This window comes from Ornithodoros turicata, chromosome 10 (genome assembly GCF_037126465.1).
Source record: "Ornithodoros turicata isolate Travis chromosome 10, ASM3712646v1, whole genome shotgun sequence".
Lineage (NCBI taxonomy): Eukaryota > Metazoa > Arthropoda > Arachnida > Ixodida > Argasidae > Ornithodoros > Ornithodoros turicata.
In genome coordinates, this window is record NC_088210.1 from 28,066,272 (window position 1) to 28,091,794 (window position 25,523).

Here is a 25,523-nt window from a genome sequence, read left to right on the forward strand (position 1 = left end):
GCGCGGAGGCCATACGCTCTACCGCATGCCCGCACGGAAATTGATTTTGCAAGCGCAAGAACGTGCTCTGCATTGAGAAATCACTAATGCTGCAGTTCATTGCAAACTTCACCTTAGAGGCACCGGAGAAGGGTATCTGCCGAGGACGCTTGAAAACCCAACGCGAGGACGACGGAAGGAAACATTCCAGTCGCACAGGAAAGCTATAGTGATCCCAACTTTCACCCAGTGGAGCATCCTGGGGGGGTCGATGCTGCCCCCCAAACCGCTAGGTTACACATTAGTTTTCATCCTCTCCCCTCCCCACCCCCTCCCTCCAAAAAACGCGGGTCAGGATCCGCCCCTGGTTTCCGTACCAGATATCCGTGTGATCACAACTTCACATACGGCCGTGTCCCTTCAGTTGTGCGTTCTAATGATCACCGTGAAGGGAGACAAAGTAGTGCTTGCCTGCTCTTCGTTTTTAGGGCGAGGGCAGTACTGTTTTTGAAGTGTGATGTGGGCAAGCATTGCGCTTGTCCCAGTTGGCAATACAAAGGCCGAAACAGCTGTCCAGTGGTGGTGTGGCGACGTTTGAGTACTTATAAGCTCATACCGTGACTTACAGTATCACGTAACCATATGTTTGAACGAGTGGAATACGGGGTGCACGAAGCAGCACCTGTTGACCCATTGAAAGAGGGGGGAATGATGAGACACATCAAAGAGGAAACCCGCGCCCCACACTAAAGACAAGCAGTTACGTTCACACATTCAGGGATTTCGGTATGTAACAGGACAATGCACAGGTTTACTAACTCCATCCACGCGCCTTATGTAACCATGCTTGCCTCACACAACAGTGGTTTCAGATGTCTAAATATTCATAAATTTTGTAAAACAGATATTTCGTCGTAAAGTTTACAAATACCGCGCTCCGGCTGACATATCAGGTGGAATCGCATTGGCCGATTGTCATCGCTGTAACATAATTTATGGATGGAGTTTCCTAACCCGTCGCAAGAGCAAACATGGCTTTTATGACGTTAATGATGTGTTTGCACAAGCGTATATACGACATCGTACGCCGCATCGACGTCAACGGCCGCGACAGGTGCTCGAATACCCTGACACTATACAGTCAAACTCCTTTATAGCGAACACCTTTTTAGCGAAAACACCACTACAGCAAATTTTTTTTGCTGTCCCGCTGGAGCCCTATAAGTCCAATAATGGACATCCTTTTTAACGAAAATACCTTTACTGCGAATTTTTTTGCTGTCCCCTGAGTTTCGTTGTAAAGGAGTTTGACCGGGACGTTGGAACCATGGTGTGCTGTGCGCAAAAAGCTCAGTTCTATATGCGTTACCCCGTCTCCACTAAACTCTATACTCTATAAATACCTGCCATAGGAGCCAAAAAGCATGAGAATCCAGCAGATACGGATGTCAGACGCATGCACCCCTCTGAGATAAAAATCCTGCTCAAATCCCCGAAGACATCGAAACTCTTGTATACCTGGCGCGTGCAGAAAGTATTGTTGCGATGGATAAACGGAAGGCTATTGGGCCGGGCATGAACGCGTGCGCTGGTGCGAACAGAATAGACCATTTGAAAAAGTTCCAGGGAGCAGCGCCCGCCCTGGGAGGGCATGCCGGGAAATGCTGTGCAAAACGACGGCGATTTGCTACCGTCTCCGATCGTCGTCGTCGTCGTACTGGTGTATGTACCGTCGCTGTCGTTTTGCACAGCATTTCCCGGCATGCCCTCCGAGGGCGCCCGCAGGTCCCTGGAACTTTTGCAAATGGTCTATTGTGTCTGACGGGCCATCTCCGTGCCAATTGCCTCTGGGCTATGCGCCACCCATTTTTAAGTAGAAGAAGAAGACGAGAATGGAGCTTGGACAGATAGGGCTTCGAACCCTCCCTGCGAGCTTGTAACAGTATACAGTGAACCCTCGCTAATATGACACCCGATAATCGGACATACGCGCTTTACGACCATACTCCTGGGGAACAATTAATGCAGTGAAACCTCTGCAAATCCCCCCCCGTTAATATGACGATTCCGCATTATGACCGAAATTTTCGGGAACGACCATGGTCATAATGACGAGGGTTCACTGTATACCCACGTCTGTGCGCGTAAGGTGCTGTGTGTCGATAAAATCACACCCTGTACAGGCAGGCGTAGAGACACTCAAAGCTGTAGAATGAAAACTGGTGTGGAGTTACACCTGGTCAGGACAAACAAATCGCTAGCTTCCTGTGCTGTCCAATGTTAGTACGACCACGTTTGACAACCCGTGCAGTAAAGAGCCTTCGGTTTCTTTTTCTTTCCTTTCTTTTCTTTTTTTTTTTGTCTGTAATTGTTAGCTTATTCACTATCTGGCTTAGATGAAAAGTAGGAAGCCATAGTGTGTCAAATCTGCCTACCAGCCTGGCAACCCTGTCCCTCCAAAGTCCAATTCTGTCTCCTCACCACAGCTGCTGGCAGTCTTCCAACGTGGGGCGGAGACGGAGACCGGGCACGTGCGCGCGCGCACTGTTGCTGGGAGCAACTATGAAGTTTTGTGGGTTATTCCGAAAAGATTACATTTATATTTGGCGCGCTGATAGGCCTTTGGACGAAGCTGATTTATAATAAGAGACAAAATAAATGCGGCGGAACGGCGGCTTGAATGTGATCGACGCGATGGGGGGGATAGATCTCCCGACGAAAACGCTATGCATATATGGCAAAGTCTGGCAATAGAACAGGTTCGACAACTTTTTCTTGCTTCCTCGTTATCGACGGCGGAAGTAGGTTCGCTCTCGGTTTTATTATTCCGACGAGAAAAGGGCTAGTTAGCCGTGTGACCACATGTAGGTCAACCGCTTATGCACGCAGCTGCAAGTTAATTAGCAACCAAATTACCTGCTTGCCAATGTGAACGAGGGAACTACTCGCTGTGCAAGTTGAGAGAGCTGTTCAGTGGGAGCCGCCGGCCTCAGTGCGAAATAGGCAGCGGAAACATGGGCAGCGAGTAATGATTATTGAATGCAATGCAGTATCAGATGACGTCTGTCGTCTGACCAATAGAAATTGTGCCATCCTACAACGCCTCCTGGTGTGGTAACTGAGCTAGTTACTTTTTACAGTAACAGTTTCTTTTTTTTTTTCGGAATGTAACTAGTTACAGTAACTTAGCTGCTAAGGAGTGAACTGTGAGTAAATGCAACTTTAAAAAAACTTCGTCTGAGCAAATTATCATGGGTAAGCTTCCATCGGTTTAGACGAAACACATCATTTTCCCACTAAAAAGTGGGCTAGAAGGAATTGCTCCAATCATCTTCACGACGAGCAAGTCGTTCAGAGCATGCAAAAACATGCGGTTAAAATATGGCGCTACTGGAGTAACTGAGTAACTTTCACCGAAAACGGTAATTACATTTCGTTTCCGAAAAGTAATACTGAATAGAAAAAAAAAAGGCTGCATCTTTTGCGAACCTTCTTTTAAAATGGTATTAAATTTCTATTGAAAGCAGTATAATCACTCGCGAAATCGCCCAGTTTGTTGCTGTGGTAGTTACACAATTTGAGCGTCCCAGGGACTTTCCCTATATCCCTCCCCTCCCCTGAAATTTCTTATATTGCCCAATACAGCTCGGCTACCAGTACCATAAACTTATAAGTACCCTCTCCCCATTGGAAGCCCGGTGACCCCACTCCAGAGGTCGATTTCTGGGGACTACTGGGGCACGTGACAGACCACGATTTCCCCCGGAACTTTTTTTTTTTAGGACGTTTTTTTCGGAGACGTTTTCTCTGGGGACGATTTTTCCGGATCCCATAAAGCAAGACTGGTGCGCACACACTGTTTTCACAGCACCTTGTTGTCCTCGCATGATCGTTTTTTGTTTACCCAGGGTCACAAGCAAGACGGCTCATTGTGCAGGGCTGCGAAGGCAATGTGCAAGGTGGCAATATTATTCGCTTTACAGAAAAAAAAAAAAAATCGTCGCGTTTCCTTTGCTCTATTTCCTCTCCTCTATGCGCGCATGCAATCTGAATCCGTAATCTCCGCGGACGAAGGACTGAGACAAGCGGGCTGCGTGCAGACGATTAGAAATGGTTCCAGGATTGTCTACGGTATCCGACAGGATAAGAGTCAAACGGTGCGAGCAAGCCATTCACAGTAATCGCAGATGTCGCGAGCGACGTCATACTCCTCAGATTTCCAACATACACTGCTCGGTTGTACTTTTCCACTCGCTTCGGGCAGGTAGATCGACAGAAATTCATATTCTGAGCACATCCAACTGGACAAAAGACAATCGCGCTGTCGGCGCCGATACTTTCAAACGTTGAGAACGTTCTAGAACACTCCTTATCCGTATACTCACACTCTCTCTCTCTCCGCAAGAGTTCTTGACTGATAAACCAGGAATAGTTCGTCCACAGAGGCACAATTCCCCAAGCAGCAAAATGTACTGAAAGTCGGGTGCAATAGGGGTGGACGGGTAGGTGAAAGGCCTTGAACAGACTCGTGAAACTAAGGAACATCGATAAGACACATACCGTCCACCCCTATTGCACTCGACTTTCAGTACATTGTGCTGCTTGGGTCTATGGTGGAGAGAAGGTTAGGGTAGCGTTAGAAAAGTAAAGAGGGATAGGGTGAGCTACGGTAGATATTTCTAGGATGTTTCAGAATGTTCTTCCCGTTTCGATCAAGAAAAGCGTTGCGATGCCGGACGGGACGATGCAGGACATCAAACGAGTCCAAGACACAAATCGTTAGGACACCGAAAAGTGTAGACGTCTCTGCTTCGTAAAAGTGCTCACATTTGGACGTGCTCTCTTCTGCTCCTCCTTTCGCGTGGATGGACCCAAATTTATCCTACCAGGGCAATCAATGATGCAAAACGATTCGTGTCTTTCTACAGCTATCGAAAATACCAGAATCAATACTACAAAAATACCAGTACCAATACTCCGTGCAAACCTGTGTACGTCTGAAAGATGGAAGTCACTGTAAAGGTTAGCCAGCTGTAGGACTCGAACCCACATCTTCTGGATTACCGGATTACTGGACGTGGGTTCGAGTCCTACAGCTGGCTAACCTCTTCAGTGACTTCCATATCTTTCATCGTTAATTTCTTAGGCATTTGAGGCTTTGTATGTATTTGTCCTTTCTATGTGTTCCAGCCTCAGAACATCAGTTCTCTCACGTTCAACTGTGTACGTCTCCTCGTGGTTCGTTTCGTGTACTGATCGCTGGTTCAAGCCTCGTCTCGTGGTGGTTTCCAACATTATAGTTTTCGGCAGACCTGCTGTGAGAGCTTTTGCTTTGCAGGCACGTGAAAAATAAGTCACGCGAAATTAACTGTCAATGCGAACACCTCGAACCTCGGAAGAACAAATTACGTCGCCCCACAAATATGTTTGGCCGCTCGGAATGGTGTTTACACTCATTATACAACGTTTACTCAAGAACATCGGACAAGAGAAATAGAGAGAGAGGGGGGTCGCTTCCAAGGTTTGTTTCCCTGGCAGACATGCGTGACCTGAATGACGACGCACTTAGCATATCGCGGAAGCCCAAGATAAGAAGAGAAGACTCTCGTCTCCGATTTTCTACTCTCATTGTTCCATTGTACGTTCGCGCAATGATGGCTCTCAAGCCCAGCAGGTAAGAAGCGCGTGCTATGCGCTACCTCAACATGCGCTCCAGGAAGCGAATGCGCGTGCGCAAACACAAGCGAAACAAAGGAAAATATATGCGATAACCGAGTATGTCCTGGGAACTGGAAAGAAACCGCGTCAAGTGTCACTGCTCTTGATGTCATTCGGCAGGTGTCTTTGTAAGAGCAACCCCCCTTTCGTCAAAATAGGCACATGTCAGGCCATAAACAAAAAGGATAACATCGCTCACTTTTTTTTCAGAATCGCTTTAAAAGCCTAACGAGTGACATAAATGAGATTTTAATGAGTGAACGACTATCTTTCACATTTTCTTTCTTTCTTTTTATGTCTTGTTATTTTCTTTTTTTCGCTGCAGTGTATGTAACTCTCTTGGGCCATGTGCTCTGGAGCATTTCATGACCACCGTCTGGATTTCTCGCGTGGTTCAAATCCCTTTGCATCAGCAGACACATAAACGACTGAACAGGATCCGGAGATGAAAGATAGAAAAAGAAAGAAAAGTGGATCTTCCTCTAAAGGACTATTTCAAAGGCACAATCAAGACAACGTTTTCCCTGTACATACCAATTACTCATTGTATAATTCATTGCCACATTCCAAATGCGACTGCAGTCAACAGTACTTCGTTCGCAACGTTCGATTGACGTCATACCTGCGTAATCTAATCTTCAGGAACCTGTTTACTGTAAACAAGGGACGTTTAAAGTAGCTTTATTTTAGGCTTCGCTTTCGTGCCAACTATACTTGCTGATTTCGCACAGGGATTCCCCCCCCCCCCCTGGTCCCCCCCACGAAATTTCTGAGACTGCCTAAACTTGAACACCGAATCTGTGACGTGCGAGTTCTTATGTCCACTTCTTGCTTGTACTTTTTTTTATATATAACGTGAATAAAGACGAGACACATATCATGCAATGACTACTGGACTTGCGTCAGGGTGAACACGTCATGCAATATCTCTTATCTGATAAATGGACGGTTACAAGAATGATCCGAGGAACGCCCAGGGTGAATGGATTTTTTTTTTTTTTTCCTCTCTACGCTCCTTTTCCGCGGCTGCTTGTATGTTTTCTCAAAAAGCACTTTCTTTACTTTCTTTGTCTTGCCATAGTGAGCGAAAAATATTGATGCGCGCGACAGCCAAATGAGTGTCCCATTTACAAAAACAAAAAAGAAAAGAAACCGCGCAGCGAAAATGAAAAAAAAAAAAAAAAAAAAAACTCTTCCCTTTCGATGTTCCGTTCTCCTCTTTTTCTCTTTTTTCTATATGTATTTTTTACGGGCCGTCTGACCAGCTCTCCGTCTGACGCAAAGCTGCTTTATCGGCTGTTCCAGATAAGAGGTCCACTATCCGGGATTCCTTCGCCAGCGTGTGGCGTCTCTGGCATCTCGCCAAAAGGGAGGCTGCGGATCGCCCTAGCAACAGCCAGCCTATCACGACGCCCGAATTCGACAACAACAACAACAAGGGTCCTTACCACGTGTTCCTTACTTTGCGTCACTATTCTGGCGTTTACACACCCACTAGTTTTCTCCCCGTTGTCCTTTCCGTTCGTTCATTTAGTAGTGTGACGTTCTCTTGGCCTTGTCGTCTGCCCAATCAGCGGTTTCTTGTTGTAAGCAGTACACTGCTGGAGGGAGGTCAACCGTCTGCTGAGATCGTGTCTCCGTTCGCATGACATGCGAGCTGACTGCCACAAAGAGAGCTGAAAATTTTTCTTTTAAGGTTGTGTCTCTCTTATATGCTCGCGCTTTATAGAAAACTGCCGTGGGGTAATGTTGGAACAAATAACATTAGAAACCGGTTTTGACCGGTAAGGGCTGGTGTCATCATCGTTTTTCTATTGAAACATGTTGCAGCTGTCTTTACGGTGGGCACAGCGTGGCCACTGAAAATAGCGCAAACAAACACACCGTGATCACGTGCGCAGCACGTGAAGTCTCCCGCCATGCGGAAGCCGTCCCACTGCGTTTTTTTATTTTTTATTTTCTCCAGGCTTCCGGCCGAATGATTCGGTGCGAGACAAGCTTTCTTAAGTTTAACAATAGAAGTACACTTGCGTTGTTTCAACCCCAGTATGATGCAATGTCAAAGTTTGGCTCACTTCTGTTTTGCCTTTCAAGTACTGGCAAGAGCCCAATGCGCACACGTCAGTGGAATCACTGCGTATGTTGTAAGCAACGTCAAGATCAACGTCTACCACATTCCCCAGGGTGAACGCGAACAATACGTTGCACGACAACATCTCTATTTACGTTTGTCAGGGACCAAATGAAAGAACGGAAGAAGTGAGAGTATTCCGCCCTTGAACTCCAAGTCAAAACGGACGCTGAAGGAGAGCCGTCTACCTTGCAGGCTTCGCAAGGTCGTTCGGCTCATCTCAGAACAAGCATTATGCCTACGAATATAACCCCAGAATGAAATAGCGAACGGAAAAATCCCCAGCTGCGGGCAGAAAATAATTACTGGGCCAAAAAAATCACCCGATGAACGCCATAACCGGCCGCTAGGGGCTACCGGTGTCGCGACTGGCTATTTGCGAGTCCCCGCCTCCTGGCAGGTTGGTGATTGGTCGCGCCGCACCATCTGCTTCGAGATACTGGCCACGGATGCTCAATCTCTTCGCCAGATCAATTGCCATCCGTGTAAGTTGCACCTGTTTCTGTGGTTATGAGCTAGTCTATTGCCCACCCCCCTTGCAGATAAAGTGTGTTGCCAAGTGGATCAGCTGCCGCAAACAACTTGCAGTTGCGCTGAACACATCCGTCATACTCACTTGGTTTATTTCTGTTTGAGAATTCACCGCGGATTACTTGGATCATTTGTAGGCACGACCGAGTGTGATTCGACGTACAGTCATGCCTGGATCAGTGAACGAAAAGCTTACGGAGAGTCAGACCCGCGCAATGTGGCGCGCAGCTGATTGTGTTTGCTTCGACGTCGATTCCACCGTGTGCATGGATGAGGCAATTGATGAACTGGCCAAGTTTGCAGGAAGAGACAAAGAAGTCGCCGAGCTGTAAGTTTTCCTGTTTTTTATAACTTCGACAGCGGAGTTTTGTAAGCTGATTACGGAGCGACATATGGCAGTTGGTAGCAGACGACGACGTGAGCAAGGGATCGGATAGAGCGGATACCATGTGCGGTTCGTCTGCTGTTAGGATTTTCATATTCCCTCCTGCACTGTGTGCACAAAGACGGAGTACAATAATCGTTTTGTGTGAATGTTTGCGTGGCCAACAATCCGTCCAAACGAGGAAAAAGCAAAGGTCCGCGTTTCCGCGACTGCCGGCAGATGGCGAAGTGTGTCCGGCAACGTCAGGGCTACGTCACTGTGGAATATTGAGGAGGGAATTTTGAATTTTATTAACGGCACCGCGCAACACTGATCGGTTCAAAGCGGGCGGGCCGGACGAAAATTCTTGCTGGGGAAAAGTCTCAGACCAAGCTCAATAATAGCCGCGTACTTTTGAAGTCAAGTTCGTTGATTAGACAAAACTAACCGGCTAGATGATGATAATTGGTTTAACCGCCGAGATCTTTCCAACGAAGTAGTACCAGTAGTACTCTGTGTGGCTTTGACGTGTGCACGGACGCGTTGTCACGTGACCAATGCTCGACGAATATTGGACGAGTATTGCCAATATGGGGCAAAGATGGTGATATGTTGGTTGTGAATGTGATGTCCTGACAATGGTACATATACAAGGCGTTTTTTTTTATTATCATTTACATAATTTGTATGAAAAGGCTATGGGAGGAGCATAGATGTCGTTTTTGCAATAGACGAGTTCAGAAAATCCCAGAATGCTTAGCGTCGCTTTGAACTGTGGGAGTTTACTAATACGAAAGACACGTGTGATTTCCAAACTGTTTTGATTTCTCCCCTGCCGGTCCATTGTCCACGACGTGTCAAGGTCAGCGAAATGTGAAGGATTATTCTTCGTTCCCCAGCTCAGCAAGCGCCCAGCATGCAATGCGTGCGCAAAGAGCACTGGGATTTTCTGAACTCGTCTATTGAGGCATACAATCAGACAGACATCCTCTGGAAGTTAGTATATATAATTACACGATGACTAATTACATACAATTCATTAATTAACTCTTTAATTAGGGAAACCTCGTGTAAAAGTGAGATAACAGAACGGGAGACAATCCTCGTTGAAAGCCGTTCTGTCTTCCAAAAATCCAGGAAAGAGCGCGTGCCATGAAATATCCATCGCTGAATGTCGGTACGCAAATAAGCCGAAACCGAAAAGGCGCGGCTCAGGAGCGCATCACCTTCGCCGACGGAGGGCTACTCCAATCATCTCCATCGCTCCAAATCACGTGGCTCTCTGACGTCAAATGGGCGCTCCTCCCTATGTTCCCGATCGCCGCGGTTTCGGTTCATTTCCATATCAAGGGTCGGCGACGGATATCTTAACGGGTGTTTCAGGACTTATTGAAGGCGTTGAATGGCTTTCGACGAGGATGATATCTCATTTTGCTATCTCGCTTTTCCCGAAATCCCCAAATTAAATAGATAGTCAATGAATTTTAGGGAATAACTAATTAGTCATCTTGCAGTTGCATTTGCTTTCTCCGAGATTATGTCGACCATGCTGGGAAAACGATGTCTATGCTGTTCTCAGCTTGTTCGTAAAAAAATCTGCGGAGGATAAAAATAAACAACCTGTATTACAGTGGTACAGAGCAGAATAGACAATAACCATTCAGACATGATGACCATGGATAAACACAAGTATCGAAACTGACTTCAAGCTCTGTTCAAGCTCACATCTCGTATAGGATCCCATAATGACCTACACGGAAGTTATATAGGTCCCTACATAACCTATAAGGATCTTATAGGATCCTGTATCATTCTATATAATTTTATACAGGGCCTATATGAATTACTTATAAGGTTTTTTCAATAGGGATGTACTGTAAACTATTCACCACTCCTTTGGTGCAATGCTACATCAACATTTTTCTTTTCCACGCAGCACCAATAGAGCTATGAAAGGTGGCATGACCTTCAGGGAAGCCCTGGAACGGCGGCTAGACCTCATGAAACCAACTGCTCGTATGTTGCAAGACTACATCGAACAGAACCCACCCAGGCTATCAGATGGCATTGAGTAAGTTACAGAGCTGAATGAACTACTTGTCAGAACTTGCACTATAAAGGCGTCACAGGCAGCAAGCTTATCTATTCCTCTCACTATCTTCAGGGAACTTGTTGCACAGCTGCAATCAAGGGGTGTAGCTGTCTACCTCGTATCTGGAGGCTTCCGCTCCATCATAGAGGGTGTTGCGGATGAGCTCGGCATTCCACGAAAGAACATCTTTGCCAATCAGTTGAAGTTCTACTTCAACGGTATGTCTTGTCCCAACGCACAATGCAAATATGGTTCCGTGTGTCATTCCTTTGTAGCTTGTTCAAACAAACCTATCTCTGCCACTGACAGCGTCTCTGCTCCAGCTTATCTAAATGAATGGTGTGACAATGGGACTATCAGTCTCTTTCAAGCTGTTCTTCCTCTTGTGCCAGTTCAACTGGTTTGCTGAATAGCTGTTGATAATTAGCAGATACATTAGCATAATTCACTGTTTTCCTGTCACATGTATTATGAAACGAATTACAACTTTTCATACTCATGTAGACCAGTGCCCCTGCCATAAATTATTAATTGTGCCTGCTTGCTTTTACTGTTGGCTAAGTGAAGGCAAGCAGCTCAGCAAAAAAAAAAAGCTTCAAAATAAGTCCACACATTGTAGTCATAATTAGCTGTAAAGCACTGTCAGAAATAATGTTTGAATAGCAGTGCATGGATTTTCTTGTATTTGTACCTACAAATAACAATTTTATAGCCATTTAAACATCTGTTCTGTTATTTGAATCAGGAGACTATGCCGGATTTGATGAGAAACAGCCAACGTCACACCAGGACGGCAAAGCCAGGGTCGTGTCTTATCTCAGGCAGAAGTACGGCTTCCAGCGCATAGTTATGGTCGGCGACGGAGCAACAGATTTAGCAGCATGCCCTCCCGCTGTATGTATCGCTTCTGCTGTGTTCAGCTGTGCATTGTTCAATCTGGCAGCACTGACTTTTCTACCCACGTGTTTTCAGAATGCCTTTGTCGGCTACGGGGGCAACGAAGTCCGCGACAAGGTCAAGAAAGGAGCATCGTGGTTTGTGTACAGCTTCCACGAACTAGTGCAGGAGCTGAATAGGAACTGACACGAAGGGAAATGTTAATTTGAGCATATTTATTTTTCTGTACAGTTTTAAATGCTTATAGGAGTTGCATTACTTAAGAGTAGAGCCTGAAGTTTTAGGGTTTTACCCGATTCTTCCCCGAATTGAAGGTTGCCTCTTTAGGGTGAAACCCGATTTTTACTCGGCAAATTGCCCTCACTGGGATGTCTGTAGGAATGCATTAATTTACTTGTTTGGCAGAAAAATTCAGTTACATCACCATTTGTACCAAACCACTACAGTTAGTTGAGTAACTGAGCCCGATTTCACCCCGAATTTAGCATACTGGAAGTTTTTTCACCCGAATTCGCATGAATTTAGTGCACATGTTTATTTACCCGATTTTTACCCCCCAAATTTAGAGAAAAATATTTCCCGAAAACTTCAGGCTCTAGTTAAGAGTTGTCACTTTTAACTGTGTAATTCAGCCTGCAGCACTATCCTCACTGAAAGTGGGGCTGCACAATCCTTAAAAAACAAGAGCAAAGATCTGTTCTCACGTTGTTGATAGCTATGTTCTGACGACGATTAGAACGACCCTTTCGTAGCACATTTCACTGCCTGCAGAATATAGTGCATAAGTGAAGTTGTTTTTTTAAATATTTTTTATGGATCTCCCTGTTGTATATATGAATTAATGTGTCAACATAAACTAACAATAAAAATGCAAGTCTCCTTTCGTCATCCTTCGTTATCAGGGGGATTTGTTTCTTACGAACACAACACTGACATCACTAATACCCCTGTCGAAACGGGCAGCCTTCAATTGCCTGGTTGCTTCCTTTCATTGCCTGCCATTCCAGCGTCTTACAGAAAAAACATACATATATTTTTTTTGTGTGTATGTGTGTTATAGATGATAAGGTCTCTATTTGCCACTGAAGTCGGTAAGCCAGCAAAACTGCCTTCACACAGAAGGTAGGGCTGAGGGGCACTCACCAGGCTCACATTCTTTGGATGATGGTGTTCGCATACACCCTTTGAAGAATCGCAAAGGCAGTCTGAACTTTGGAAGGATTCACCATACAAGGTATTATTGTGTTTCTCTCGACTAACCAAGACTCGAAGGTAAACAACTTGAGTCTTCAAAATCTGGCCTTTATAAGTCAAAATACTTCGTAGATGCGAGAAAAAGATACAGCGAATAAGTAATAATGGTAACGCAAGGGGATAAGGGGATTTTCGAAGGCTTCGTTGACACGCAGTCTTCCGCTCTTTTTGGAAACGTATGTTTTTGCTTTGCCACGTTTCTGCATAACTGTGCGCGTAGTTGTACGCTATAATTCGGTATCGGGCCATCGCAAAGCACTGGAACACACGCGATTTGAAATTCCCGCGCATACACACAGACACGTATGCGCTACGTCATTGGACCACCTCAGAGCGAAACCCTGACGGCAAAATACAGATAAGTTTTGAAATAGAATGATTCCAGTGAAAGGTCCCACAGGAGAGTTGTTCCCCTCTTTTCAAATAGCTTAGGGAGCGAACGCTCATGTCCCTCGTAGCCAGTTTTCCATCAAGACGTCAGGCAACACTGGGTGACTCGCAAGTCAAAGAGGCCCGCCAGGGGTGCCACTACAATCCATCCATCCATCCAAAGCCAAATCCAAAGTACGGAGACCCGAACGAATCCAACTGTGTGATTCCCGTGTTTTTCTCCGATTCTTCATCCGATTACTCTTTACATATAGCGAGAACTTGCTTGACACTTCAACAATGAAGTCGACGAATATTCCGGTGCACACAAACGTGGACTCACAGGCATTTTTGAGTGACATATACCCAGCTGTAAGTGGTATTGATGTGAACGGTGAACACACGGTGAATGGTTTGATTTCAGTGAACTCAATCGACACGTTGTAAGCGATCTCATTTATTTGCGCAGAGAAATCCAGTCATTTTAAGAAACGTGCCAATTGGCGCCTGCACATCATTATGGACAAGTGAATATTTACAAAAGCACGGCGGAACAAAAGAAGTCAGCGTCCACGTAAGCCCGTCACGCAACCTGAACTTCATCAGCAGAAACTTCATCTACAGGTCTGCGAGTCACAGGTATCAAAACCCCGAGTTCGACCCTGAACGTTGAAAGTTTCAGAACGTTACCATTCAGCGAGCTAGTCGAAAGAGCCAACAAGGACGTACAGGACAAGTTTTTCATTGAAAAGGTCAGACACACCATCATGGAGATCACACCCTACAATTTGAGAAAAAAAAAAAGACATATATACAGGGTGTCCACGCTACCTATATACAGATTTCTCGTATTTGGAGAAATCGCTTTTTTGTTTTTTTTTGTTTGCAGTTATAAGCGTTGACAATATGTTCTTTGCCAAGAGCCACACCTCACGAGGGCAGCAGCAGCAGCAACCGTTCGTCAATCAACTTTTTAATTATTGGAGATAGAAGATCGGCGCAAAATCGGTTTACATTTGTGCGCTGATGCCGCTGCGGTTTTCAAAAGAACACTTGAGACCAGTATAGCACTAGGAAATGGCCCCGAAATATTGTTGCGTGCTTTTTGCCATTTCCTTTAAGTGTGAGGGTCACAGCACTGCAGAGTTGTGTCTCCCTCGGGGTTACGGGAAAGGGCACAAAGTCCTCTTCAAGCCGCGTGACAAGAATTAGCATCACATTGCCGTTATTTCGGAGCCATTTCCTTGCGCTATAATGGTCTCTAGCATTCTTTTGAGTACGGCAGTGGCATCAGTGCACCCATGTAAACCGATTAGTTAATGAAACCTAATCAATACATCGACTTGGGAGGTTGCTGCTCGCCTCGTGAGATGTGGCTTTTGCCGTAGAACATATTGTCATGGCCGGTAAAAAAAATGATTTCTCCAAATATAAAAAAATTGGTCTATAGTTAGCGTGAGCACCCTGTATATATGGCGCCGCAGTTACGCAGTGTGTCCTTTCTGTTTTCCAGGGAGAGCTTTACTATTTACGGTCTCTTGGCTCAGATCAACGGAAAAAACCAGCGGATATCCAAGAACAGTTTCCAGAGCTAGCAAAGGATGTCCAGCTTCCCAATTTCTTTCCGGAAGAGGCATTTTTTTCAAGCGTGCTTCGAATAGCATCTCCGAAGCTGTGCCTGTGGACACATTACGATGCAAGCATTTTTCGTTTAGTTCCTTCCTAATGTCTTGCAGCTTCAGTGCTCATTCGGTGCACTTCTCATTTTCGTAGGTAATGGATAATATGCTGATACAAGTCACGGGAAGAAAAAAAGCAGTATTGTTTCATCCAAACAGTGTCGAGTACTTGTACCTCCAAGGTGGGCTCCTGTTGCATGGCATGAACGTCTACATGTTGAACCAGCACAACTAAACTATAACCAGACAGAGTTGTACATGTTACGCTTTGATTGGCTATCGTTGGCGTAATGGCAAAATTTAACCGCTTAATGGTATACGAAGTAGAAACAAACTTTAGTAGACCACAAAGACACAATTTACCCCAATTCTAGAACTTTCCAGAAGGCAATGCACGAGGTTGGGACTATGTGCTGCAACAAACTAATTCCCTTTGTAATGGGTGTGCAAATATTTGGATTTTTTTAATACGGAGTCAAATAACTATATACTTCATTCACACTTTCGAATTTCGAAGAGAAGGCTGTCTGCTACAAACCGAATCTATTCCAATAGTTTCATAGGTGCACTTTGCAAGCCCGAGAACACCAGAAGAGAGTACAAAACAAATTGAGTGCTGGTTGATGCAAAGATGTATATATCTATGTATAATATATATAAATGTGTATATCTCTTATACGGGGTGTTCCTCTTTATCCAAAAGGATTTTTTACAGAAAAACTATGAGAGCAAAATAGATGTGTTTTTTGCAGTTGAGTGAAACAGGCAGGCGGACATCCTTTCGAAGAAAGTATGTAACAACAACATGACTGAGTACCTAAAATTCATTAATTAACTCTTTAATTAGGGAATTTCTGGCAAAAGTGAGATTGTAGAAAGGAAGACAATCCTAGTTGAAAGCCATTCTATCTTCTAAGCATCCAGAAATGAGCTGCAAAATATCCGTTGTTGAATTTCAGTATGCAAGTGAGCAAACGATGAAAAAAAACTCTCCTCAGGAATGCATCACCTTCGCGCCGATGGAGGCCTGTCGCCGTGGTTTTGCCTCATTTGCATATCAAAATTATGCGATGCATATTTCAACACACGTGCACATTTCAGGATTTTTAAACATGGAGTGGCTTTCAACTAGGAAAGCCTGTAGTGGATAAAAGTGAACACCCTGTATAAGCTGTACGTATGATCGGTTCACTTTGCTTATTTGCTTTGTCTTTGTTCTAGAGTTTTAAGTCTGCTATTCGCACAGCTGTATTGTTTCTTTTGCAGGAGACAAATCTCAGGTAACAGACATTGAAAATCCAGACCTCGTGAGGTACCCAGAGTTTCTCAAGGCAGAACAGCATGTGGGTGTGCTTGAACCCGGAGACATTTTGTTTATACCAGGTACAGTGACGACACCCCCCTTTTCTTGTTGTGCTCTTACAATTGCTTTAATTAATCAATCCTTTAATTTGTTAATATAGGTTGATTTCTTTTCAGCTTTATGGTTCCACAACATGACGGCCCTAGATTTCGGAGTTGCGGTAAATGTTTTCTGGCGCCACCTTGAAGGCGCGTGTTATGAGAAAAGTGATGTGTACGGCAATAAAGACCCAGTGCCCGCTGCGAAAGCGCTCGCTCATCTGCATAAAGCAATGAGAGAGCTTCAACAGTTGCCCACAGAGTACCGGGAATTTTACGGCAGACGAATGATAGAAGAGATAAAAAGCATTTCAATGACGTAACATGGAAATATTTGATTAATAAATGGATACTGTCACTTGTCAAGTGGAGCATACGCCACCAATTCACAGCAGGAACATATGGCAGCAAAAACGTGCACACACTCACATGGGAACAATTGGACACTTCTGGGCAACGCCGGACAGTGACGCTGGAATTCACTGGAAGTGATACTAGGGATATAGGATATATCCTGCTATGTTTTGTTGACTTACCATTTTTGTTGATGCGAGTATAGCAATAGTTTTTCGCGCGTCTACCCGTGCAGAAGCAGAAGACAAGAAACGCGCCCTGACGCGTATGACGTACGGATGCAACGAATGCTCATTGGTTGGCGCTGGTAACGTGCAACGTGATCGCGCGACCACGAGGCACGACATGCATGACATGAATTTACAGAACACAGATAAATGTTTAAACTTCTATTATCGTCAAATGCACAAACTCTTTCCGCGTTTACCAGACATTACATAATAGTCATAACGGAAAGCATGTACTCGTTTTTATTAGGTTGCATCAACGGTTCATCTGATTGGTCCTTGAATGCAGGAAGCGGAAATGACGCCATATTGATAGTTACGCCCAGTAAGGAGAATTTGTCGAAACCGGGTGAGGAATTTATCTCTGTTCGCTCAGTACGGTGAGTTATTTTATTGACACGGCTAGCACCAGCCGACAGATGTGATGACCTGGGACTCGATGATGCCTTATTCTTGTTCAAACGTTGTATAGTTTACGCGAAATTTGACAAAGCGTATCAAAATGGCGGGGTATGGCAATACGCGTTGCATTAAGTTGTTTGTTAGGCCTAGCCTTGTCGTAGGCTATCTGTGTTACTCGTCTCTAGAGATTTGTAACTGAAGTATGGTCTTTTAACTGTTTGAAGGAAGACCTTTCGTCACAAAAAACACGCATGATGATTAGCACAATCACTGTGGTAGCCAGTACTGTACATTTGTTGTCACTGTGACGAGGATCTCATCCATCAAAAAACGGAGACCCTCCTTCAGAGAAACACCAGGAAACTTCACGCGTGTGTAGACAGCGTGTTGTAAATTCGACATACGCGGCATTAAAATACACCAAGGTTGTAGATACTTGCATCTTCCAGATTACATGCGTAATATTTGTAATGCCGGTGCCGTGCTGACAACCGAATTCCACTGAGCAGATCGGGTATCCGAATTGCAGTGACAGCTCCGCGTCAGTATTACAAAAATCAGCTCTAAGCAGATGGGCCCTGGAGAGATAGCGAAGCACGCGTTTATAATAACGGGATATATACTGGCCTTCCACACTATACGAGATATAGATAATGAGATGCATGCATTACTGATTCAACGGTCAAGGTGAACCGAGCATGCAGCAACGTAATGTTCCTGTTCTGTAGTCCTGATCAGTAGTCTATCCATGGAATGCACCGTCCTGCTGTTAATTTTCTGCTCTTAACACACTTGGTACAGCCTCCATAAAAGAACCTGACCCTCAAGCATGATGCATCAGTGGCATTTCAAAATCGTCAGGAAGCCTCAAGAATGAAACACAACAGTGGAGGCAGGCTGTGTGATTTTAGCATTGCTTTACTTTGCTTATTGCTTTAACAGTGCTTGTCATGGACGACAAAATAGCATGAATGCAGTCAGCTGGTGGGTGAAATATATACTGAGGAAGCCTAAATTTCCCTTTCCTCTTCTTTCCCACATCTGGGTATATTGTAGTTTGGTTTGGTCTGGGTAGTTTGTCAGGCAAGCTCTGTTTACAGACAAACACAACACATAGAGCCTCCAAGTGTCCAAGCGACAAAGTATAAAAGAAAGTAACAGGGAAAAAAAAAAAAGATAGTGCCAGCACCATGGCACCTTTTTGGGTGCTTCTTGCCAAAAACTCAGCCTTCCTCGGTATTGTCTTTGTAGGCACCCTGCTGACATGCAGACCATAAAGTGTGTTGTTGTGGGCGACGGCGCAGTTGGAAAGACATGCCTATTGATATCCTACACCACAAATAAGTTTCCCTCAGAGTATGTTCCCACGGTAAGTCCATCTTCAACGTGAAGCACGGAGTTGAAGCTGCGGGGTCAGTGTTAGGCATACCTGTTACCCTTTACAGGTTTTTGACAACTATGCAGTAACAGTTATGATCGGTGGTGAGCCGTACACACTGGGCCTGTTTGATACTGCTGGCCAAGAGGACTACGATCGTCTACGACCACTTAGTTATCCACAAACGGACGTGTTCCTTGTGTGTTTTTCCGTAGTCTCACCGTCATCATTTGAAAACGTCAGAGAAAAGGTAGGAAATCACATAAATGTGTGTATGGTATGAAAGAACTGATGTTCTGAGGCTGGAACAACATAGAAGGGACAAATACATACAAATCCCTTCTATGTTGTTCCAGCCTCAGAACATCAGTTCTTTCATGTTCATCAGTTGCCGCCTGCGTCGATCCCGTCGTATGGATGTGTGTATGAGTGAGCAAAAATGTAAGAGTGAAAGGAGGATGAGAGAGAGAGTGGCTGGTTTGTCCCTTCAGATGACGCACCCTGGAAGTCGCTGAGAAGGCGTGTTAGCTTAGCTCAATTGGTAGAGCCCTGGACCGGCAATCCAGGAGACGTGGGTTCGAGTCCTACAGCTGGCTAACCTTTTCAGTGACTTTCATCGTGTGTACGGTGTTTTTTTTTTTGCTTAGTTTTTTTTGCTCGTAAACGTGAACAAAGCTTACCCTGCCTTGTACAGACCCTGTTGAGGGAAAAGATTTGAGAGAACTTAATGGCCACCAATTCCTTTCTAGTGGGTACCAGAAATAACACATCACTGTCAGAAGACACCATTCCTTCTAGTGGGGACCCAAGTTGACCTGCGGGATGATGCAGCCACTTTGGAGAAGCTGGCAAAGAACAAGCAGAAGCCTATATCAAACGAAATGGGCGAAAAGCTTGCAAAGGAGCTCAAGGCAGTGAAATACGTCGAGTGCTCAGCCCTGACACAGGTGCGTAGACGGAAAACGGCAGCCTCGAGACTCTTAGGGCTCAGAAAAAGATCCGAAATTTGGCCTTGCACTGCTGAGAATTACGTAGCATCCAGGGCTGTGGATGTAGCAGTATTAGAACACCCATAGTTAAGAGCCCCCTAGCTTTCTGCAAAATTTCGCAGAATTGGCTATTGCTTGTGGAGCCTGCTGTTTCCCTTAGAATAGTGTGTTTTTCGCAGAATCTTGTGTATGTTACACAATTACGTAAGTATTTCAATTGAACTGTGACATTTTCTCGGGTTAAACCCGATCAGTCATGACTGACACATTTTTTCGCTTTTTTTTTTTTTTCCCACAGATCTGTAAATCCCACTTTGCGGAAATGTTAATTTTCTGCAGAAAGCTAGGGGCTTTACCCACAGTTAAAGCCCCAGCTTTCTGCTGTGGAAAACTAAATTTTCCGCAAAATGGGATTTACATATCCATGGGCAATAGAAAGTTTCAGCATTCTCCTAGGATAACACAAATGCACAGAGCATAAGTGAATCTCGATTTACCATAAGAGGTACATACACAGGGTGTGGTACACAGTGTGGGGTATACAGTGGGGTATAGTGTGGGGTACACAGTTGTGTACACAAAGTGGAACTTGCACACGCAACTTGTCTCTGGGACAGACTAACTTCTGGTGGCGCACGATGGCGCATTTATGAGTGCGAAAGCCATTGAAAAATTGTTAGCCGAAAATAACAAACTAACCAAGACTTCTCTAATTTGATGTAAACTGACACTCTAGGAAGTGCAGTGAGGTGAAGCCAACTTGCAGAATGGTAACACCAAGCAAAAAGAATGCCCGTGATACTGTAATATACTGAACGTCGCGAAAAAAACTGACGATTCTGCGGGAAACGGCATGTTCTGCGAGACACTGCCAGCTCCTCGAAATTTCGCGGAAATCTAGGGGCTCTACCCGTAGTAAGCACAGCCTTCCAGATGTGTGCCGCTTAGTAGTTCACAGTGGCATCGTTCACATTCTGTTTGCAGAAGGGGCTGAAGAACGTTTTCGACGAGGCCATCCTTGCAGCTCTGGAGCCGCCAGAGCCAAAGCCCAAAAGGAAGTGCATCCTGTTATAGGCAATACAGACAGCAGGAGAAATGAAAACAGGCAACACAGATTACATAATGCCATGCTTCACTTGCAAGTCCACCAACAGGCAGACAAACGAGATTTCCTGAACCCTATCGAACGAACCCAATGTACGGTTCCTGAACAATGCCAAATTTTGTCTGCGTGATGGGATAACAACAGAGAGAGAGAGAGAGAGCTACGTTTCCCCCTGCTCAAAGCTCGACTAGACGTCATTTCAAGGCTAGTAGGTTTGTCTTGTTTAAAAGCTGCGAGAGCCATTCATGCTGTTGGAATTGGACTGATGAGAGTGAAGTGATGCTACGTTCCCACCCCCCCACCCAACTTTCTTTTGTATTGAGAATCCACAGTATTCCGTAATGGTTGGTCGCCTCCACTTTATGGCCAGGTGGCCATTATTAAAATTTTTTACCGAGAGGTGATCCGAGTAAAGTGCTTAAATTTGGAAGGGAATTATTTATAGGCAAGATTTGCATGTACGTTGAACGGGGGCATTGTATTGGGGTCCACACCGAGCTTTTTTTTTTTGTTGGTAACACTTGTTTTTTGCCAGCAGGATTTCCTTCATGTGACCGTTTGCTTTGCATGTGTTGTGTACCACAGATCTGCAGAGCAGTGATATTTATTTTTGCCCTGCTTTGATGTAGGTGATCTTGTATGAAAGGAACTTTTTATTTCTTGTTCTTTCAAGGTGGCTTGCTTTGACGTACTGAGGAAATACTTAAACGTGAGAGTTCTAACTAGATGTTACTTGATTGTGCCTCGTAATAGTTAAACACGCAATTAACGTTTTTGTAGCCTGAGTAGGCCAACATTTGATACATATGCATAGACAAAGATGACAATTTTTATAATAAACATTGAAATTCAGCTCAAGCCATGTCACGTTCCTTCTTCAGTCTGTGTCTTTCTTCTCAAGATTGCCCTCACTCACTGGTAGAATTATCAGTCAACTGTTCCAGCTAGGCCCTAATCAATTATTTCTTATACAACCAATTGAGCAGACACTTTACTAATGATGGATAACAGCGATGATAATTTGGTAATAATTTTAACGTTACCACTGCAACAGGTTAATAAATACAATTTCCACGTGTTTTCCTGAATGCACAACCAGTTCCTCGAATAATGCAGTACAGCTTTCTGTGCCTTTGTCATAACACTGCAGGACTTCAGAAACGTTATCATGAAACTGATAAGGTGGCTTTAGAGCAGCTGCTGTACCTCATGGACTGCACAGAAGGGTTCGACAAGTAATGACTGGCTGGCGAGATTGGTTCCTTTGTGATGAAATGGTAAAATAGGATCCATACTCTGATAAGGGGGTGTTGAAACCAGTCCACTAAGGATGAATTATCACTGCTTCTCACCAGTAGCATATTTCTAGAGGTAATCAGTTTCAGTAGCTCTCAAGAGCTTCCGTTAATCACAGTTCATCCCAATTAGTGAATCCTTATCAGTCACCTCTTCCTTATCAGCAGGTGCTTTCTAGGCAAAAGTATTTAATACTTCATCCCAATCAGAGTAAGAGTCAAATTTCCTTATCAGTTCAGTATGAAAGTTACCAGTCTGCCAGAACTTGTCAGTTATCACTGTATGAATCCTTGTGCGCAATCCACAAGGGTGCAGAAAGTCCACAAAACCCACCTATCCAGTTTGTTAATGAGCCCTTATCAGTTCCTGTGTTCCCATACTGATATACAGCTAAATTCACTGCATCTGATTGTCTGATTTACAAAACTAAGCATTATGTCAGTTGCATGTCAATTTGCCTAATTGCTTCCCTTTATCACAAATTATAAATCCTTACCAGTTGATATCTCCTTATCAACAAGACCTGATAAGTCAGTCCAGTGAGCTTCTAGCTGTCTATGTCTGATACATAAATTAGTCAGTGAAGTTATCAGCTCGAGTCAGTGGAACCTTATTCCACAGCTTTGGAATAAGGTTCCAAAGCTATGGAACTGTTAGTGGAACTCCAAGGCTGTTATTGGAACAGCTCAATTCATATGGAGGTAATCTGTACCTGTGAATGAACCATGCATATTTGACACTATCCACTTATCTAGAAATGCAACATACTATCCTTTTCAGCAAATATTTCACAACACATAGGCAATCTCACTCTGCCCTTATCACGTGGCACCTCCAGCATTGAGCTGTCATTCATCGTTCAGCAAGCTGTACTGTACGAGCTTTTCATGCAATCGTTATCAGTCAACTGTTCTAGATAGGCCCTAATCAATTATTTCTTATACAACCAATTAAGTGGATACTTTACTAACGATAGATAACAGTGATGATAATTTGGTAATAATTTGTCGGTGGTATTAATTTTAACATTGGATACTAACAAACGGATACTTTACTGGCGACTTGTGTGGATCAGTCACGTGATCGTCTACAACCCTTTCTCTCGTTAACACTGCAACAGTTAATAAATGCAGTGTAGTGAGGGCCTGCAGCTCTTAAAAATCTGATCACTAACCTAACCACTTGGTAAAATTCCGAGGATGTGTAGTAAGTGAATTTCCAAGATAATATTGCTCGATTGGTTATAAACTCATGCAGTGAATGCAGAAAGGATGCGAGACCTTTATGACTAAGGCCACAGTATGCAGATTAAACGTGGTGGCACAAGAATGAAATTCCACAGTACAAGGATCAAAAGGTGGTGGCATGAAGATTAAATACGACGGGAAAGGTCTGAACAGTAGCTCTGCTACTCCAGTTACATTTATACAAAAACATACTTTATTATAAATTACAAAATGGATAATAAAAAAAGATTGTGCTACAGCACATATGAAAATTGTTTGTACAGCATGGACATTCAAATGACCTAACAAAATGGTACTCGTGTTCGGTATGCGACCTATTTACAAGATGAGTTCATATTTATACATCACAACTGCAGAGGATTCCTATGGCACAGAAAACATGCCCATCGCTTACACATAATTAAATTACACTGCAAAAGCTCTCAATCCTATCACAAAAGCTTAACGCAACTAAGCTGTGATCAACCAGCACTTACAAAAAGGAATTAAACTTCCTAAGACGCGTTTATTGGTGCATGCTCGAAGTGCAGAGAGCATGGGTACGTCATACACTGCCAAGGCAACTACAATAAAAAAAAATAAAAGAAATGTTACTAGTTGTACTCAGAACCCTCTTCTGACGACACCCTTGGGTTAACGCATCGCTGCATCCTGCACGTACAATGTCAGAGGGAGCAACTCGTGAGACTACTGACGACAGCCTCTACATGGGAAGAAAAACTCGAGAAAGAAATCGCAGACAAAGGAGGGCACAAAGGCTTGACCACAGCGACAAACGGGGCCCGACTGTTACGACATGTTTGTTACCCCACGCAGCGCAACATCTTTGCCCAATATTGGCAATACCGGCTCAATATTGGGCCGACATTGCCAATATTGCCGATGTTGTGCCGCTTAGGACCTCACTACCACTGCTGAACATTTCTCGAAAGTGAACCACAAGGCCACATGTAAAGATCTGCCTGTATTCCAAAAAATCTAAGAATATTTCATTTCACTACAAAGACATGGGCACAATAAAAGCCCGAACAACTGTAATTCATGTTTTTCCGGGCAAAAGCTTTTGCCCTTGCAAGTCGGAGGACATTTTTCCGTCCTTCGGGGAAACGAACTCAAGTGGGTGCTATAGTTTCGGTGGTGTGCTCCGCAATCTCATGGTGTACGGGAGCGCCCCCTGCTGACGAGCAGCTTCTATGGCGGCCTGCACAGCCTGGACAGTTGCAGCGTTCACATCAGCTGATGCAGCTTGGGTCCTTGGGGTACCAGTCTCACACATTGGAGCTGTAACGTTAGGCGCCGCGGTAGCAGCAAATGCGCCGACGGCAGCAACCTGTGGGTCGCTTGCGTCCGTCGCCCTTGTGGATTCTTTCGCAGAGGGGTCCGCGACGACAGCCGCAACTGATGTCAGCAGCGGACCACTTTCGACAGCGTAAGTCGAGGTAGGTGCGGTGATGACCTGGTAGGGATCATGGTAGAGGGTGGTGGGTAGCAGGAAATTTTCTTGGTGAGGCCATCATAATCTGCTTTCGGACGTGGAAGGGGTGCCACCTCCGCGCTTGCCTGGCGCATCAGGTGGCTGAACAGCCTAACCGTGTGGCGGGTGGGAAGAGGAACAGAAAAGAACGCAAATTTGAGGAAAAAATAAGAAGAACTGAGCCACAAACGACAAACCAAAACCGTAACAGCAACAAACGCAGAAAAACTTCAAAATAAGAAGCAGAAGGCGTAAAGACACTGTTGAAGGTGCCAGTTAGATGTATGGGCTTCTTATTTTGTGAAGGTTATATGAACACGGCCTTATTTACTACTTTCGCCTTGTGGAAACTTGAGATGAAAATGATGCTGTCAGCCGAAAAGCAATCTTTCTGCATGCTAAATTGAAATCGATATGGGCCAAAGAAAGCTTGTTGATGTTGTTCGTACATACGCCCTTGTGTCCTCGGGTTTTACGTCGCCTTATTTTTTTTTCCATTTTGGGGGGGCTGGTTTTATTGCAGGAACTATAAAACCTGGTCATATTGGGTGGGGATAAAAAAAAAAAGCACCTCTCGCATCTTACAAGCAGCACTCGTGGATGTGTGGTGCTGAGCATTCTCCAGTGCCAGCGTTC

General features: G+C 44.6%; 4 protein-coding genes and 1 long non-coding RNA gene across 9 annotated transcripts in view; 3 read left to right on the forward strand and 2 right to left on the reverse strand.

Moving 5' to 3' along the window:
- The window catches only part of LOC135369687 (uncharacterized), a 23,694-nt gene extending 6,557 nt beyond the window's left edge, over positions 1-17,137 (reverse strand). Inside the window, exons 1-2 of the long non-coding RNA XR_010415112.1 lie at positions 16,952-17,137; positions 16,845-16,897 (exon numbers count right to left, since the gene is read on the reverse strand). This is a non-coding gene — a long non-coding RNA (uncharacterized LOC135369687). The remainder of the gene's footprint in view (positions 1-16,844; positions 16,898-16,951) is intronic.
- Positions 8,186-12,600, forward strand: LOC135369683 (phosphoserine phosphatase-like). Its single transcript, XM_064603192.1, has 6 exons — positions 8,186-8,313; positions 8,497-8,687; positions 10,660-10,794; positions 10,888-11,033; positions 11,561-11,709; positions 11,788-12,600. Exons 1-6 carry the CDS (start codon positions 8,278-8,280, stop codon positions 11,896-11,898), a joined length of 768 nt encoding a protein of 255 aa, XP_064459262.1. The 5' UTR covers positions 8,186-8,277; the 3' UTR covers positions 11,899-12,600.
- Positions 13,525-16,786, forward strand: LOC135369681 (tRNA wybutosine-synthesizing protein 5-like). Its single transcript, XM_064603188.1, has 7 exons — positions 13,525-13,707; positions 13,805-13,959; positions 14,018-14,087; positions 14,849-15,031; positions 15,109-15,196; positions 16,281-16,397; positions 16,494-16,786. The coding sequence occupies exons 1-7, from the start codon at positions 13,636-13,638 to the stop codon at positions 16,736-16,738; spliced, it is 930 nt and encodes a 309-aa protein (XP_064459258.1). The 5' UTR covers positions 13,525-13,635; the 3' UTR covers positions 16,739-16,786.
- A 75-nt stretch (positions 17,138-17,212) lies between the features above and the next one.
- LOC135369682 (cdc42 homolog) lies at positions 17,213-21,728 on the forward strand. Of its 3 annotated transcripts, none has more exons than XM_064603189.1 (5): positions 17,213-17,376; positions 18,650-18,767; positions 18,844-19,026; positions 19,526-19,723; positions 20,750-21,728. In XM_064603189.1, exons 1-5 carry the CDS (start codon positions 17,228-17,230, stop codon positions 20,837-20,839), a joined length of 738 nt encoding a protein of 245 aa, XP_064459259.1. In that variant the 5' UTR covers positions 17,213-17,227; the 3' UTR covers positions 20,840-21,728. The 3 variants fall into 3 exon arrangements, with proteins under 3 accessions (XP_064459259.1, XP_064459261.1, XP_064459260.1); XM_064603191.1 differs by having other exon boundaries at positions 17,248-17,345; XM_064603190.1 differs by lacking the exon at positions 17,213-17,376 and adding an exon at positions 17,412-17,506.
- A 1,855-nt stretch (positions 21,729-23,583) lies between these two features.
- LOC135369677 (helicase domino-like) overlaps positions 23,584-25,523 on the reverse strand; it is a 48,983-nt gene continuing 47,043 nt past the window's right edge. For all 3 annotated transcript variants that reach the window (XM_064603180.1, XM_064603181.1, XM_064603179.1), the window contains one exon: positions 23,584-24,998. In XM_064603180.1, the coding sequence (XP_064459250.1) occupies positions 24,927-24,998 (72 nt within the window). In that variant the 3' untranslated portion in view covers positions 23,584-24,926. The remainder of the gene's footprint in view (positions 24,999-25,523) is intronic.

Bases quoted from the DNA above. Each gene is read 5' to 3' on its own strand.
- LOC135369682 (XM_064603189.1), top strand. From the start codon at position 17,228: ATGTACTCGTTTTTATTAGGTTGCATCAACGGTTCATCTGATTGGTCC. The intron at 19,027-19,525 runs GTAGGAAATCAC...ATTCCTTTCTAG, and splicing joins TTGAAAACGTCAGAGAAAAG to TGGGTACCAGAAATAACACA. The intron at 19,724-20,749 runs GTGCGTAGACGG...TTCTGTTTGCAG, and splicing joins AGTGCTCAGCCCTGACACAG to AAGGGGCTGAAGAACGTTTT.
- LOC135369681 (XM_064603188.1), top strand. From the start codon at position 13,636: ATGAAGTCGACGAATATTCCGGTGCACACAAACGTGGACTCACAGGCA. The intron at 14,088-14,848 runs GTCAGACACACC...TCTGTTTTCCAG, and splicing joins ACAAGTTTTTCATTGAAAAG to GGAGAGCTTTACTATTTACG. The intron at 15,197-16,280 runs GTGGGCTCCTGT...TTTCTTTTGCAG, and splicing joins CGAGTACTTGTACCTCCAAG to GAGACAAATCTCAGGTAACA.
- LOC135369683 (XM_064603192.1), top strand. From the start codon at position 8,278: ATGCTCAATCTCTTCGCCAGATCAATTGCCATCCGT. The intron at 8,314-8,496 runs GTAAGTTGCACC...GATCATTTGTAG, and splicing joins CCAGATCAATTGCCATCCGT to GCACGACCGAGTGTGATTCG. The intron at 8,688-10,659 runs GTAAGTTTTCCT...TTTTCCACGCAG, and splicing joins GACAAAGAAGTCGCCGAGCT to CACCAATAGAGCTATGAAAG.